The 15624-nt window shown below is 41.3% G+C and overlaps 1 protein-coding gene and 1 pseudogene across 2 annotated transcripts in view; both read right to left on the reverse strand.

Moving 5' to 3' along the window:
• LOC106612785 (nucleoredoxin) overlaps window positions 1–11247 on the reverse strand; it is a 67025-nt gene extending 55778 nt beyond the window's left edge. Inside the window, exon 1 of the mRNA XM_014214270.3 lies at window positions 10716–11247. Coding sequence (XP_014069745.1) covers window positions 10716–11024 — 309 coding nt within the window. The 5' untranslated portion in view covers window positions 11025–11247. The remainder of the gene's footprint in view (window positions 1–10715) is intronic.
• Window positions 11248–11689: 442 nt separating this feature from the next.
• LOC106612915 (thioredoxin domain-containing protein 17-like) lies at window positions 11690–15423 on the reverse strand (annotated as a pseudogene). Its single transcript, XR_014378897.1, has 4 exons — window positions 14638–15423; window positions 14270–14351; window positions 12743–12818; window positions 11690–12444 (listed from the first exon to the last, which is right to left on the reverse strand). The product of XR_014378897.1 is annotated as a thioredoxin domain-containing protein 17-like (transcript).
• Between the last annotated feature and the right edge of the window lie 201 nt (window positions 15424–15624).

The following is a 15624-nucleotide window of genomic DNA, read 5'->3' on the forward strand; positions in this document are numbered from 1 at the left end:
GCACCACAATGTAGACAAACTAATCTAACCAAGTCGTCAGAGTCAAAAAACACTTGTATGGTGAACTCTGTCCAAAAAGCAGGACAGGAGCAGGGGGAGGTGCTAATTGGCTGTTAGATTCCTGACACGGAGATTAGATGGCTTGGCCTGAACCAAGCCTTGCCCTCCTCCCAGGAGAGATGACTTTTGGAGCCAAATTCTTTGAACTGTCACAAGGGATGTAACAGAACATTACTTCAGGGTTGTGACTGTTCCCCTTTCACTGGGCTTACGGAGGCTTCAATAGGAACCTTACCCCTGTTACGTAGCAGAGACTTGCGGTACAGTAGGGTAAGGAAAAAAAAACTGCTTGGAAAGTCAGCGGTTATTTGAAAATCTGGACCAAAACATTTAAATCTATAATTCAAGAGAGGATTTATTGAAAACGTTGTACGTTTCCAGCCACAATAAGGATCATCTCCTTGAGATTCCTGCTCTTTTTCAACTCTTAAACTCACATGAACTCTCCCTCCTCACCACATATTCTCTCCCTCAGCACCACCCTCTCTGCACTCTTACAGAGAGGTGGATTGGATGATCCTCCGTCCTCTTTGTCACAAAGCTTTTTAAGAGTACAGCAGTGCAGAGCAGTCAGTCTCTCAGGCTCCCACAGTCACACTACCAGTCCAGTCCTCAGCTTATTCCTCTCCTGCTCAGTGCCTTCCTACAGTATCTGCACTGTAGTTATACATAGATTACAGATTGATTATACTGGCAATGTAATATTATAATACCCTGTAATGGTATTTGGGTTCTCACAGCGGAATAATAAAAAATAAAATAAAAAAATACTCCCACCACTTGCTCCCAACAACTCAATAGTAGACAAGACAGCAGGGCTGGAGCCAATGTGTCAGTGTGCCAGGCTACAAGCTGAGACAGTGGCCCTGTTTGCATAGTAAGCCTCTTTCAGACAGGAGCAAGGGCTGCAGAAAAGTCACATGACCAGGATTCACACCCTTCTCATTCAACGGTCTGCCATCCATCTCCTATTTGGCTGGTGAGACAATGGCACAGGGAGAGGGGATATTTGAGGGGAACGTTTCAGTGTAGAGACTAAGGAGTTCTTGCATTGTATACAAACGCTCATTGAAAATCAACTGTTATTACGCAGAAAATGTAAACAACAACAACTGTGAGAGCTGTGCATGTGTAATACAAAGTGGAGGCTTGGCTCAATTTACTTTCCTTCCAGATAAACATTCCTCTGTACATCAGTGCATTTCTCTGACCACAACACCATATATTCACTGATCATCATAGTTCCTATGCCTCCTCTGGAGAAATGTATTCAGAAGGTATGATGAGAGGGAAACTGTAACTGGGGAATGAAACAAACACCTTGCAATCTAGGAGAGAAAACAAAAGGAAACCGAAAGACATGAGCTCTGTTCCGGATGGCAGACTGCCTCTGGGGGGGCGGGGGTTGCTACGGAGTTATTATGCTGGAAATGAATGCAGAACTCGGGTGTTGGGGGCAATTACAGACTAGAGGACTGTGTGTCTCTGTGTGTGTGTGTGTGTTTTCACTGCAGAGGGGGGTCCTCAAGACCTGGGGAAATCTCAAATCATGTTCGCTAAGCAAATATGGACATGGCAGCATCGCAAAGAATACAGCAGATGAGGGTAGGATCATCAAGACAGAATAACAACAATAGTTTATTTTCCATGGAAATAAACAAAAGTCATTCTTAATTAATATCTAGTCAGTGTCTCTGGTGTTCCATTTCCTGTATTTAGCTCATTTGAAGAAACGAAATGAGGAAAGTGGCATTCTTGGAGGCTAGTATGTGCTAATTGGGGTTGGTTAGGAATAATGTACGTAAGCTGGAGGATCATCGATTGTTCTCATTGCAGTGTTACTGTAGACAATGTGGTGAAGACATGGCCATGCTAGTACTCTACTGTGGAAACTTCTGGTCGAAAACCACAAACAGAGAGCCCGTATCAACGGGCCAGCTACAGAATACTGGGGAAAAAGCCATAGGCCCAATCCCAGTGTATCTTTTCAGTAGTTCACAGACCAAGGTCACAGCCTCAGCGTCTTTGTGTGTTTTCATTTATAGGCAGATAATGGATGTAGAAACAGATCAGGTTGCTTAGAGGAGAGACACACAGAAATTCTGGTTGTAGTCTACAAGTCAGCCACGCTGCCCCACTGTTTTCACCAGTTTCAGAGGGTAACTTAAACTCCCCTTTAACATCAACCTATTGTCACCTCTCACAAACACCAGTCTCAACGTCAACAGTGAAGAGGCAACTCCGGGATGCTGGCCTTCTGGGCAGAGTTCCTCTGTCCAGTGTCTGTGTTCTTTTGCCCATCTTAATCCTTTCTTTTTATTGGCCAGTCTGAGATATGGCTTTTTCTTTGCAACTCTGCCTAGAAGGTTAGCATCCTGGAGTCACCTCTTCACTGTTGACGTTGAGACTGGTGTTTTGCGGGTACTATTTATTGAAGCTGCCAGTTGAAGACTTGTGAGGCGTCTGTTTCTCAAACTATACACTAATGTACTTGTCCTCTTGCTCAATTGTGCACCGGGGCCTCCCACTCTTTCTATTCTGGTTTGAGCCAGTTTGCACTGTTCTGTGAAGGGAGTAGTACACAGCATTGTACGAGATCTTCAGTTTGTTGGCAATTTCTCACATAGAATAGCCTTCATTTCTCAGAACAAGAATAGACTGACCAGTTTCAGAAGAAAGATCTTTGTTTCTGGCCATTTTGAGCCTGTAATCGAACCCACAAATGCTGATGCTCCAGATACTCAATTAGTCTAAGGCCAGTTTTATTGCTTCTTTAATAAGAATAACAGTTTTTATCTGTGTTAACATAATTGCAAAAGGGTTTTCTAATGATCAATTAGCCTTTTAAAATGATAAACTTGGATTAGCTAACACAACGTGCCATTGGAACACAGGAGTGATGGTTGCTGATAATGGGCCTCTGTACGCCTATGTAGATATTCCATATAATAATAATTTTTTGAATAATCAAATACAATGTTTAAAAAAAATCTGCCGTTTTCAAGCTACAATAGTCATTTACAACATTAACAATGTCTACACTGTATTTCTGATCAATTTGATGTTCTTTTAATGGACAAGAAAAATGTGCTTTTCTTTCAAAAACAAGGACATTTCTAAGTGACCCCAAACTTTTACATTACAGGACCACAGCCAGGCTCAGTCACACAGACACTGTCTCAAATGGCACCCTATTCCCTATGTAGTGCATTACTTTTGACCAGAACCCTATGACCCCTGGTCAAAAGAAGTGCACTATGTAGGAAATAGGGTGCCATTTGGGACTGACCCTATTACGCAGGTTGAGTCACTGGCTTACTGGTGCTCTTCCATGCCGTCCCCAGGAGGGGTGCATCACTTGAGTGGTTTGAGTCACTGACGTGATCTTCCTGTCCGGTTTTGCACCCCCTCGAGCTCATGTGGCGGAGGAGATCTTTGTGGGCTATACTCAGCCTTGTCTCAGGCTAGTAAGTTGGTGGTCTGTTGACATCCCTCTAGTGGTATGGGGGCTTTGCTTTGGCAAAGTGGGTGGGGTTATATCCTGTCTGGTTGGCCCTGTCTGGGGGGTATCGTCGGACAGGGCCACAGTGTCCCCCGACCCCCCCCCCCCCCCCCCCCCCCCCACCCCACCCAGTCTCAGCCTCCAGTATCTATGCTGCAATAGTCTATTATGTGCTGGGGGGCTAGGATCAGTCTGTTATATCTGGTGTAATTCTCTGGTGTCCTGTGTGAATTTAAGTATGCTCCCTCTAATTCTCTCTCTCCCCCTCCCCTCCTGGAGGACCTGAGCCTTATGACCATGCCTCAGGACAACTTGGCCTGATGACCCCTGGCTGTACCCAGTCCACCTGGTCGTGGTGCTGCTCCAGTTTCAACTGTTCTGCCTGTGGCTATGGAACCCTGACCTGTTCACCAGATGAGCTACCTTGTCCCGGAACTGCTGTTTTCGACTCTCTCTCTCCCGCACTTGCTGTCTCAACCTCAATGCTTGGCTATGAAAAGCCAACTGAGATTTACTCCTGAGGTACTGACCTGTTGCACCCTCTACAACCACTGTGATTATTATTTGATCCTGCTGGTCACCTATGAATGTTTGAACATCTTGAAGAACAATCTGGCCTTAATGGCCATGTACTCTTAAAATCGCCACCCTGCACAGCCAGAAAAGGACTGGCCACCCCTCAGAGCCTGTTTCCTCTCTAGGTTTCTTCCTAGGTTCTTGCCTTTCTAGGGAGTTTTTCCTAGCCACCGTGCTTCTACATCTGCATTGCTTGCTGTTTGGGGTTTCAGGCTGGGTTTCTGTATTTTGTGACATCTGCTGATGTAAAAAGGCTTTATAAATATATTTGATTGGCTGGTGCTGTGGTGAGAGAGAAGCGTGCCTGCATCTCTCACAGAACTAGAATGAGATTAACTTTCTATTATCTCTGATAGCCATGAGGCCGCAACCATCTTCTCTCCAGTATTGTAATTCATAATCATAGCTGCGGGAAGGGCGCTGCTGCACCCCTGATAAATGTAAATACATTTTCCAAAGTTAAAGAATTACTGCTATCTGTTCAGAAAGAAATTTAATGAATTCAGAATACTACACCAGGAATATAAGCCTATCATCAAAAAATAAACTACAGAGGATCAATAGTTTTTTTTTTTTTATTGCCTAGATGTGGATTGTGTGTAGCAGTCCTAAATGTGCGGCAAATCTGTCAGTGAACAGCATGCAGCCAAAACAGGTCTTTCGCAATATCTCAAATACAATCAGGGGAAAACACAGGTTGGAAAGCAAATGGCTCCTGCTGAACAGAGAAGTCTAATCTGTCTGTAGAGGCTACCAAAATATTCTATCAACTTCCAAATAGGCCTTGAGCGAACAGCATTGTTTTACAAAGTAAAACGAGAGACATGCTTTTGGCATGAGCACACCGGCCATCTCCGGTGCGTGAGACGATCATCATTGAGTGAGTTAGAGAAACTGGAAAGCTTTTCTAGAACTATAATTTCCTCCTCAGATTGTAAAATATGTGTCTCCACACACCTAGGTCTAAACTATTGATGGATTCAAGACAAGGTCGTTTTTAATGATCTCAGATTCTAATTGTTGGTAGCCGGTCATTTCGATCATTTGTGCGGTATTAGAAAAAGATTATGCTAAGGTCTCCAGTCATGTAAAATTACATAAAATTGCATGAAATGCGTTTATAAAAAGGCCAAATCTTTCTCGGACCGTAGGCTACAAAAAGATTTCCCATGTGTGCAACTCCTGCAAGAACCTCTACTCTACTGCTCTATGCCACTACGCAAATGCGATGATACGCTTTATTATAAAGTGAGGTTTTTTCATACGTTCATCCGGTATCTCAGAGTCCCCCCTGGTTACCACCCTTTCACGCTCCCTTTTTGTTCCGGCACCTCCCGATTTACAAATTAAGCGCTTGGGGTCACCCCACTGCATGGCTAGCCTTGATCATTTAAGTATGCAATCTTATCATGGTGGTCTTACTTAACCCTCTCCTGAAGAGATGGTATCTAGCCAAGTCTTTTATCCTGACTGATGGGAATAACTTTCAACTATGTCGTCTCAGCATGAGCCATACGGTTTATCAAAAGTGTTTACCCTGTGTGTAATACGGCTCAGTGTTTGTTCACCTAGTTATCCACTAAGCAGCAGCAGTATATCCGCCCAAACTATCTCTCTCACACAAACACAAACACACACACACACACACACGTGAAATTAACAGGTGAGAGAGCATCTACACAGGTCAATCCCAACCAAATGTGACATTTACAGATAAGGAACTGCACATTATCACCTGCAGACAAGAGGGCATGCAGCAGGCTTTTTTCCAGCTGCTCCTGCTGGAATCAAAGGAGTGCAGCAGGCGCAGGGAGGCGCAGGGCTGAGATATGTGATGAGCAGGGCTGAGATATGTGATGAGAAGGGTGCAGTGCGGTTTTCATCAGATCAGTGACACCCTGATGACAGGCACCCTTAGCCCCTCTCTGAAGCACCTAGCAGCTGTGGCTCTAGTCCCAGTAGTCCCAGGGCTCAGGGGCTCCGACCCAGGGGAGCACGACACTGCAGTGGGCCAGACTCCTTATGTGACTCTTCAAAATGAAAACCTGCCTAATAGTCACAAACCTAAAGCCCCCAAGGTCCTTTCAAAACACTAAATCTCCTCACTTGTAAAAGATGTAAGACGATGTCTTCGGTATTTAATCTAGTCTCTGCATAGTTAGATAATAAACATTCCCAGCGATGTGAGCAACAGAATATACTACATAGGACAAGAGAAAGCAAGTGCAGTGTAGGGAATGAGAAGGGAAGGGAGGGCGAACTACTGTAGGAGGGGTGGACGGAGGGAGGGAGAGAGAGAGAGAGGGGCCTGGTGGGTGATGAGGCTCTGAAAGAGGCGATGGAGAGAGATTGCTGGCTGTGCCAGGAGATGAGCCCTGTGTCGCTCAACAGAGCTGCCTCTCTCTCGCCTCCCCTGCCTACAGCCAGAGCCCAGCCATGCCTGAGAAGAGGGGGAGAGGGCCACTTACTACCCACAGACCCACAACCTCAATGTAGCCCTCCACCAGGTCAACATCATACACCAATTAGGCATCTCTCTCCCTCCCCCTCTTTCACACACACTCTCGCTCTCTCTCTCTTTTACTGGTTGCTATGATCACACCCACATGCAGGCGAGATCTGGACTCAAATGTTGATTTAGAATAGAGCATTACCTTGTCTTGCTTCCCTCCCATTTACTAGAAACGGGTTCTGATTGCAATATAGGCATGGATGATGCCATTGGCCATAACTGTGTATGATAACAAGCACTGGTAATTCATATTGGTGTGGGTTGCCACCTTATTTTTTTTAAATTTAAAATCAACTTAAAGTCCTGTTAATATAAACTGTGAAGAATGAGTGGAAAATAAACAGCATATAAATGGAAAGAAATAAATAGCCAGCTCATGTAGACACAGCTGATACATATATATACAGATGATATCTCCTCTGAAGCAAAGCTTCTCTTATCAGGTGCCAGGAGCTTCATATACCCGTCCTGGTGATAAAACCACATCTGTGCAGCAGACAAAGGCTGAGACTACATAGCAAACCCACAAGGCTACAACGCCATCTGATGCATTACAAAGCCTGGCTACAGGAGCAGAAATCACATTCACATCAATGCACACACAGATGCCAAAAGAATAATTCTGAAGGGGGAAATCTACAGGCCACATGAAACCTTAAGTAAACACTAAACAAGTACTTGCCTTAGGACATGTCAGAAGGCTATAGTAGTACATCTACATCTGACTGCTCAATGAAACATCAACTCTCTCTTCAGTATAAAAAACAGAGCAGGCCAGAGGTTAGTTAAAGCCCTAACAGACACACTCATTCAGGCCCCTGCTGTACTGAAGGTCACAATTACTCTGCAATTAATACTGGTGGCACTGTCCGAGTTAAATGCAAAGTTGTACACTACTCTCAGGTAGCCTTAGCCAAGTCATGGCCGCACTCGAATTTTGAACAATGGCAATGTTAATACTGCAGAATATTTTCCACCAGCAGCATTCAGAACACAATAATTCTGCAGTGTGGCTATACGCTCCTCCCAGACTGGCCCAAGACAACTCCCATCCCTCCCGCCCTCAAATCAAATGCCTCCATCATTCCCCTCCTTCACGCCTGGACTGCATAATGAAGTGAAACACAAACAATCTGCAGCACATTAGAAGGGCCTTGATTGAATCTAACTAAGCTGCACCTATTAAAAGTGAGGGTTAGGGTTCTACAGGAAAAGACTACACTAAGGAAATTCACAAATAGTTCATAAAATATACAGCAAGCTATTTGATGAACATGGGGATGGGTTGGGTGGTGTGGAGCCAAGAGGCCAAGGCTCATTTAAAAAGGTCCCGTATGCCCTTACAGTTGAAAGATAATCATCCTAAATGTCTCCATCTCATTGAAGAGGTGGTCACATGTTGATGTAGTAATTACTTGCTGGTATGTAGGTAAACTGGGTAGGCCTAGATCAGGTAAATACATGAAAAAAACATCCCCTAAAATGGCACATTGTACAAAATATCATTCCACTGGCTAATAGTCGTGCATGCAGAACTATTCTTACAGAAATCTTTTGCAAATCCTTTTTACTAGCCTAGTGTGGCAATGTAATAAGACACGGAAGAGTGCTATCTATCTATCTATCTATCTATCTATCTATCTATCTATCTATCTATCTATCTATCTATCTATCTATCTATCTATCTATCTATCTATCTATCTATCTATATATATACTCTGTTAATATAGAGAGAATATTTCCAAATAAAAGAGTTGCCCTGGCAACTTAGGACAAGGAAATGATCACCGTCCAACTAAAAGCCAGCCTCTTTCATCACCATATTCTGCTCCCATTATTTTAAAGAGATAGAAACAGTATGGTATGATTTCCTGGTTTGATTTCTTTACTGTGGAATTGTATTTTCTACCTATCCTGTGAGGCCTAGAGACCATGATAATGTCTTTACCAGCCGTTACTGGGCCGTTACTGGGTTTAATGTCCTGTACTGCCAACAGGGTAGCGAGCAGCAGGGCACTGAGAATGGCGCAGGTCTGTTCTCTGCAGACAATTACATTTATATTCACACTAACTCGGCTCTCTCCCTCTACCCTCCTCTCCCTTACGATTGCAATGTACACAATGATATTCTTTATAGCATATAGATTATGTGCATGCAGCTGCAAGCCGAGACAGTCTCAGTGGGATTAATTGTAATTTGTTATTAAGGATCATCATTTGTTTTTAATACAGACATGCTGACGTATGTAGGAAACTGGAGGTGCAGAGGACCCAAAATGGATCCTGATGTGGGTGAACCTGCAGCATGATGCAGGTATCATCTAGGTATAATTTATTTCTAATCCTGAAACCCTTGCCTTACCCATAAATGTACATTATACAAAACACTCTGACATCGGCCTAAACATTTTAAAGGCTTTCACAACATGCTATTTTTGTTTATTGAATTAATGTCCAGAAAATAAATACAGACATCAAGATATTGTGGTAATCATATTTACAATCTAAGCCTAGATTCATTATATGGGACAGTAACTGTAATAATTTGTCAAATTGCACACACGGAAGAGGGTGGCAGGTAGCCTAGTGGTTAGAACATTGGCCAGTAACCGAAAGGTTACTAGATTGAATCCCCGAGCTGACAAGGTAAAAATCTGTCATTCTTCCCCTGAACAAGGCAGTTAACCCACTGTTCCTAGGCCGTCATTGTAAATAAGAATTTGTTCTTAACTGATTTGCCTAGTTAAATAAAAGGTAAAAAAATATATAATAAAAAAAACATCAGAATAATTTTGATACATTAGGGACATTTAGTTTGTTGTGTGCAAGGTAAAATAATGAATAAATGGACAGTGTACATAGAAAAAGATTTGGCAGTTTTCTGTGAAAGATTATGAGCTTAATCATCATAACCTTTCTTAACATCCATAGGCTAAGCATCTATTTTGAAACCATTATATTAAACCCATATGAAAGAGATGGACAGATAATGTGAATCAAATGAATGACTGTCACCTACAGGTTTATTTATAGGAAATTTGATTAAATCTTCTCCTTTTTCAAACATATGGGTGTTTTCCAATAGCTGTGTAATGTGTAGGCCTATTATGAGATGTTGACTTCTGGATCCTAAATAATGGCCCTGCAAATAAATAACTAATTGAACAACAGCCTAACAGCCAAAGACGAGGCCATTGTATCGAGTTTCACATATTTCACTAACACTTTGATCAAAAACACATTATAACTTTTTTCTTTGTATTTTTACAATAACAATTATCAGCATCGATCATTTCAGCTTGGCTATAATAAACCTTAGATATTAGGTATCCATATATAGAACAAACAATTAAACAAAAACTTTTGAACTATATTTAAATCAATATTTATATAGCATTGTCACTATTTCTAATTGCTATAGGCCTATAAGAAGTCCAGTTTTGGTCAATATCTTCACAATATTTTTTGGTCAATTGTCCTGCCCCAAAACAATGTAATTTGTTACTTGAGTGTTTGAATTAAAAAGGATTCTACAAATGCCATTATGAATAACAATACATTTTAACATTAGCATTTATTCCCACTACCTGTGTGTGTGTGTGTGTCATTTTCTTATTTGAATATGGATATTTAGGCTATAGATAACCTGTGACAATGCCACTGGGGTGCACAATAGATAGGCTATATATTATATCCAATGCAAACAATGGAACCTGGAATAAATACAGTGGGCCTTCTGTAAACCATATTATGTATACATGAGAGACAATGACACATGAATCTACATACTGAAAAATAGGTCAGCTGGCAACATTAGAAACAAAATATGTTAGACCCTGTATCAACTTTTTGTTCCACCGTCAATTATGTCCAATGACCCAAATAAATGCATATACCTGTGCACTGTAAGGTAGGACTATATAATTGGGCCAAGTGTGCCGTTTAATTAAGTAAGGGTTTATTGGCCAAATGGCCAGGGTAGGCTAAATATATTTTTGTCACATGTTTTTTTTATATCGTGACTCAATTCCAGATTCACATTTGTATTAATTGGTCACTTCTTACCTTTTTGTGTCTATCTTTGAAAGGCAATGCCGGCCATTGCATCTCCTGTAAAAAGTCTTGCCAGTGTTTCTGGTCCTGATCAGATGAGACGAAGACGATTTCCAATGTGTCTTTATGTTCAGATGATTTTTTGAACTTGCTATAAAACTCACACAGACTGGCGTTGAACTGCTTACAGGGACCGTTTAAACTGCAGCCGAAGTAGAGCCCGACCAGGGACAGCTTGCTGCCCAGCGCCTGTACATCCACCTCGGCTTTCTCGCTGTTGACGAGCCGCTCCCCGAGTAGATTCACCAGAAACTCTGACATCTCTGCTCGAGTCCTTGAAACAGACCCTAATATATTCCGTTCTCTTACCAAGACTGCAGAAAATGAAAACTGAAAGGCTCAGTAAAAACAAATACGCCCACGTCCTCCAATTTAGGTTCCTTGGAGAGCCCTAATTCGTGGTATAGCCTATGCTCAAATGTGTGCACGACGACAGATACCCTTTTCCGCTTCTCAGCTCAGCTCAGCCGCTCCAATGTGTGGTGTGTAGGAATGCGCTCCACTTATACTGCTACAATTGTGGTTGCGCTCATCACTTCAAAGCAAACAACTCTTTCATGATACCTAGTTATTAAATGGCGATATTGAGTCTATATAATATTATTGATGTATGTATATATATAAAACATTTAGACCACCTTTGTTTGGTCTGGTATTTAATAACACTACTTGATCAAGTTCACTATTCAATGACTGATTGTTGTCAGCATTGAGCATGTTTAGGCCTACATGGTAGACACATGACGTGTTTAGGCCTATGTGTACATTAAACCCATATGACAGATCTAGGGATAGGTTACTTTTTTCTTCTTCATGAGCCTATAAGGAGCTTACTTTTTTTCTCGGTTTACAAAGACAACATAGCCTATTATTAAATGTGCTAATTATATGATCTAATATTGTAATTTCGCATAAAAAAGTTTGAATTTATATTTCTATAATTTCTGATATTTTTACATTTTTTATTATAAGACATATTAGGCCTAATGTATTTAGACAGGCTGAGGGAGCCACCTAGCTTCTCACAAAGTGAACTGCACTATAGACAAACTTCATTTTACACATGACATTGTTTTCATCCAGCCATCATTTCTTTTCATTTGACTAAGTTATACACTATAACACGACAATCACAGTATACCAGGTAATGCTTCAGTTTATATCCTCACTCTATAGATTACTGCCGTGAGTAAGAAACAAGAATCATCAATGAGATTCAATTCATTTGACACAATTTGTCTGACCCAACACATTCTAGGAGTAGGCTGCCTACCACTTATGGGAATCTCATTTATTTGTCAAAACTGGGCTATGTTATTATAACTCTTCTATTTAATTTACTAAATTAAACATCAAGTTCTAAAAGCAGTCAGCTAGCTCTACCAAGGCCTCTGGTTATGTTATAGTTGCTTTTTATTTCCATGTAAGAATAGCAACACATTCACTGATTAACACTGACTCACAGGGAGACGAGTGTGTATTTGAATTCCAAAGAAACAATCATTTCAATTCAATCAAGTGTAGTGAAAAGGTGATTGGGCTGGGACTGGATCTCAGGAGAGGGAAGTGGAAGATGACCAAGTGCAGGGCGAATGTGGTCCTCTGTAGCCCTCTAGTCCTCAGTGAACATCATCCTCACTAGGTCAGCTTTGAAGCACTCCTCCTCAACCAGCTTCTGAGGCTGAATTAGATGGAAGAAAAGAAACAGAACTTAGCATGTTTTGGTAACACTTTCCCTGAAGGTATATTTTGTTAAGAATTTATCAAAAGTTTATAAATGGTTAATAACAACCTCGCTAATGTGTTTTTTTGTGTGTGTTTTTTTTTTTTTTTTTACAGATTGACTATCTATAAAAGAATAATAAAACGCTTTTGGGTCCCGTTGAGTGTTACCACAAAATCCAAAGAAAAAGCCACACTTTTAAAATTGATTACAGAAATTCTCCTTCTTTGTCATCTTGCCATGCACTTATGCTCACCGTGCCATATCGGATCAAAGTGGGAACTCCACTGAGCTTCAGAGTCTTCTTGAATTCATTATTGGGATCCTTCCAACTGGTCGAAGATGAAAAGGTATATTAAGCAAAATCCAAAAGTCAAAGACATTTAGGTCAAATGTATAATTTTGTGCATTGTATATATACACACTGAACAAAAATATAAATGCAACATGCAATAATTTCAAAGATTTAACTGAGTTACAGTTCATAAAAGGAAATTCATTAGGCCCTAATCTATGGATTTCACATAACTGGGAATACAGATATGCATCTGTTGGTTACAGATACCTTAAAAAAAGGTAGGAGCATGGATCAGAAAACCAGTCAGTATCTGGTGTGACTACCACTTGCTTCATGCAGCGTGACTAATTCCTTTGCATAGAGTTGATCAGGCTGTTGATTGTGGCCTGTGGAATGTTGTCCCACTCCTCTTCAAGGCCTGTGCGAAGTTGCTGGATATTGGTGGGAATTGGAACACGCTGTCGTACACGTCTATCCAGAGCATCCCAGAGATGTATGACATTTGGGTAATTTTTCCACCATTGCATGTCTGGTGAGTATTCAGGCCATGGAATAAATGGGAAATGTTCAGCTTCCAAGAATTGTGTCCACATCCTTGCGACATGGGGCCGTCAATTACAATGCTGAAACATGAGGTGATGGCAGCGGATGAATGGGCCTCAGGATCTCATCACGGTATCTCTGTGCATTCCATTTGCCATCGATAAAATGTTATTGTGTTCATTGTCCTTAACTTATGCCTGCTCATACCATAACCCCACCGCCACCATGGGGCACTCTGTTCACAACGTAGACATCAGCTAACTGCTCACCCACACAACGCCATACACATGGTCTGTGGTTGAGGCCAGTTGGAAGTACTGCCAAATTCTCTAATATGACGTTGGAGGAGGCTTATGGTCGAGGAATTAACATTCAATTACCTGTCAACAGCTCTGGTGAACATTCCTGCAGTCAGCATGCCAATTGCGCGCTCCCTCAAAACTTGAGACATTTGTGGCATTGTGTTGTGTGACAAAACTGCACATTTTAGAGTGGCCTTTTATTGTCCCCAGCACAAGTTGCACCTGTGTAATGAACATTAATTTAATCAGCTTCTTGATATGCCACACCTGCCAGGTGGATCTGTCAGGTGGATGGATTATCTTGACAAAGGATAAAATGCTCACCAACAGGGACGTAAACATATTTGTGCACAACATTTCTGGGACATTTTATTTCAGCTCATGAAACATGGGACCAACATGTTACATGTTGTGTTTATATTGTTGTTCAGTGTATTTTGCTCATTTCAAATATGCTGTCCAAGAGAGACAACAGTTCATGATGTTACAACTTGTACAATTTATTTAAGCTTTTCAAAACTTCTAGCTGCATTTGAGGGTAAGAAGAATACTTATTTTCTAATGCCTGTGGATTGCACAAGACTATCATTCTGCTATCATCACCAGTGAATATGAAGAAAAGGTTGAGTAGCCTACATACTATGGCCTCTCTCCAACCTGACAGTAGAAGAAGACTGAGCCCTCGGGAAGGTGGGACATCTCTCCTCTAACAACTGGCTCAGCTGGAGGGGAAGGAGGAGAAGATGGCACATGTGTGTGGCTTTGATTTATGCACACCATAAATTACACAATAGTACAGTGCAATATATAATACAAATACAGAAAATATAGCACAAAACAAGCACCCCCTGTAAACACTTTACAGAGATTAGTTGGCTTGGCTACCATGAATTGCCAACCATAATGCAGCAGAGACTGACACATTATGACAGACAGCTGGGAAAGAAAGCCAACTGCTATACATGTCAGGTACACCAATGTATAGCCATAAAACAATAATGATGTTACCTTTCACACAATCTGGACACCAGCTCAAACCTTGAGCGTCTTTATCACCAGAGAAATATGCAAATATGTGCTTTCCTTTCCTCTCACACTGCTTTGCAAAATTCATCATAACCATGGACCTTTACTTCTTCGTAATGAGACATGATGAAATAGAATAAGTCGCAGTATTATCAATTATCGTAGGCTAGGCAAGCAGGTATGAAGCATTTCATGCAATAACAAATACGACATGGACTCGTCGCCCTATGATCGCTTCTAAAATACTACAAGCAGAGAGTAAGAGGTAAAGAGAGAGGCCCGACTCGGAGGGAAATCTGTCTCCGTCCATCAGGTGGCATTTTTGCCCACCAAGTGAGGAGTTTTTGTATGGAGGTCAATGAGAGTGTCGAATTTGGTTAATGGCTTATTTGCTACGTGATGTTTAGTTGATTTAATATACGTTTCGTAATTCTTAGGTTGTTACGAGTGCACTTATATAAGTAGGACACGTGACACCCACGCAACTTTTATTAAAAAAACAAACACTTTATATCGGAGTTGTCTCGATATAGCTATGCATATTCATGATATGAGGCATAGCAGCTCTTTTTGAATACAGACGATTAACGTCAACAACCCTCATGGAATATTCAAAAAATTATTAAAATAATGAGATATCCACCAATCCAAAGAAAGAATAGGTGGGATCTAAACAGCACCCGTGCCGCTTGGTGGACAACGAATCCCATTGTTAGGTCAGAGAGACAAGTATCTTGTCAGTATATCCATAATCTTTGCTACGAGTACAGAACACGCATGGCAACGCTTCCTCTTGTCTATGAAAAATAAAAGTGATTGGACAACTTCATCCTATTCGTGTAATGTTTTTGGTGATTGTTTAATCGAAAAAAACATAATCCTATGGACACAAATAGATAGAACAATTAAAATAGAATAATATTGATCAAATGTTAGTCAAATTGTACGGTCAAATTAGTATTTTAAGTG

Source organism: Salmo salar, chromosome 09, assembly GCF_965601325.2.
Source record: "Salmo salar chromosome 09, fSalSal1, whole genome shotgun sequence".
Taxonomy (NCBI): domain Eukaryota; kingdom Metazoa; phylum Chordata; class Actinopteri; order Salmoniformes; family Salmonidae; genus Salmo; species Salmo salar.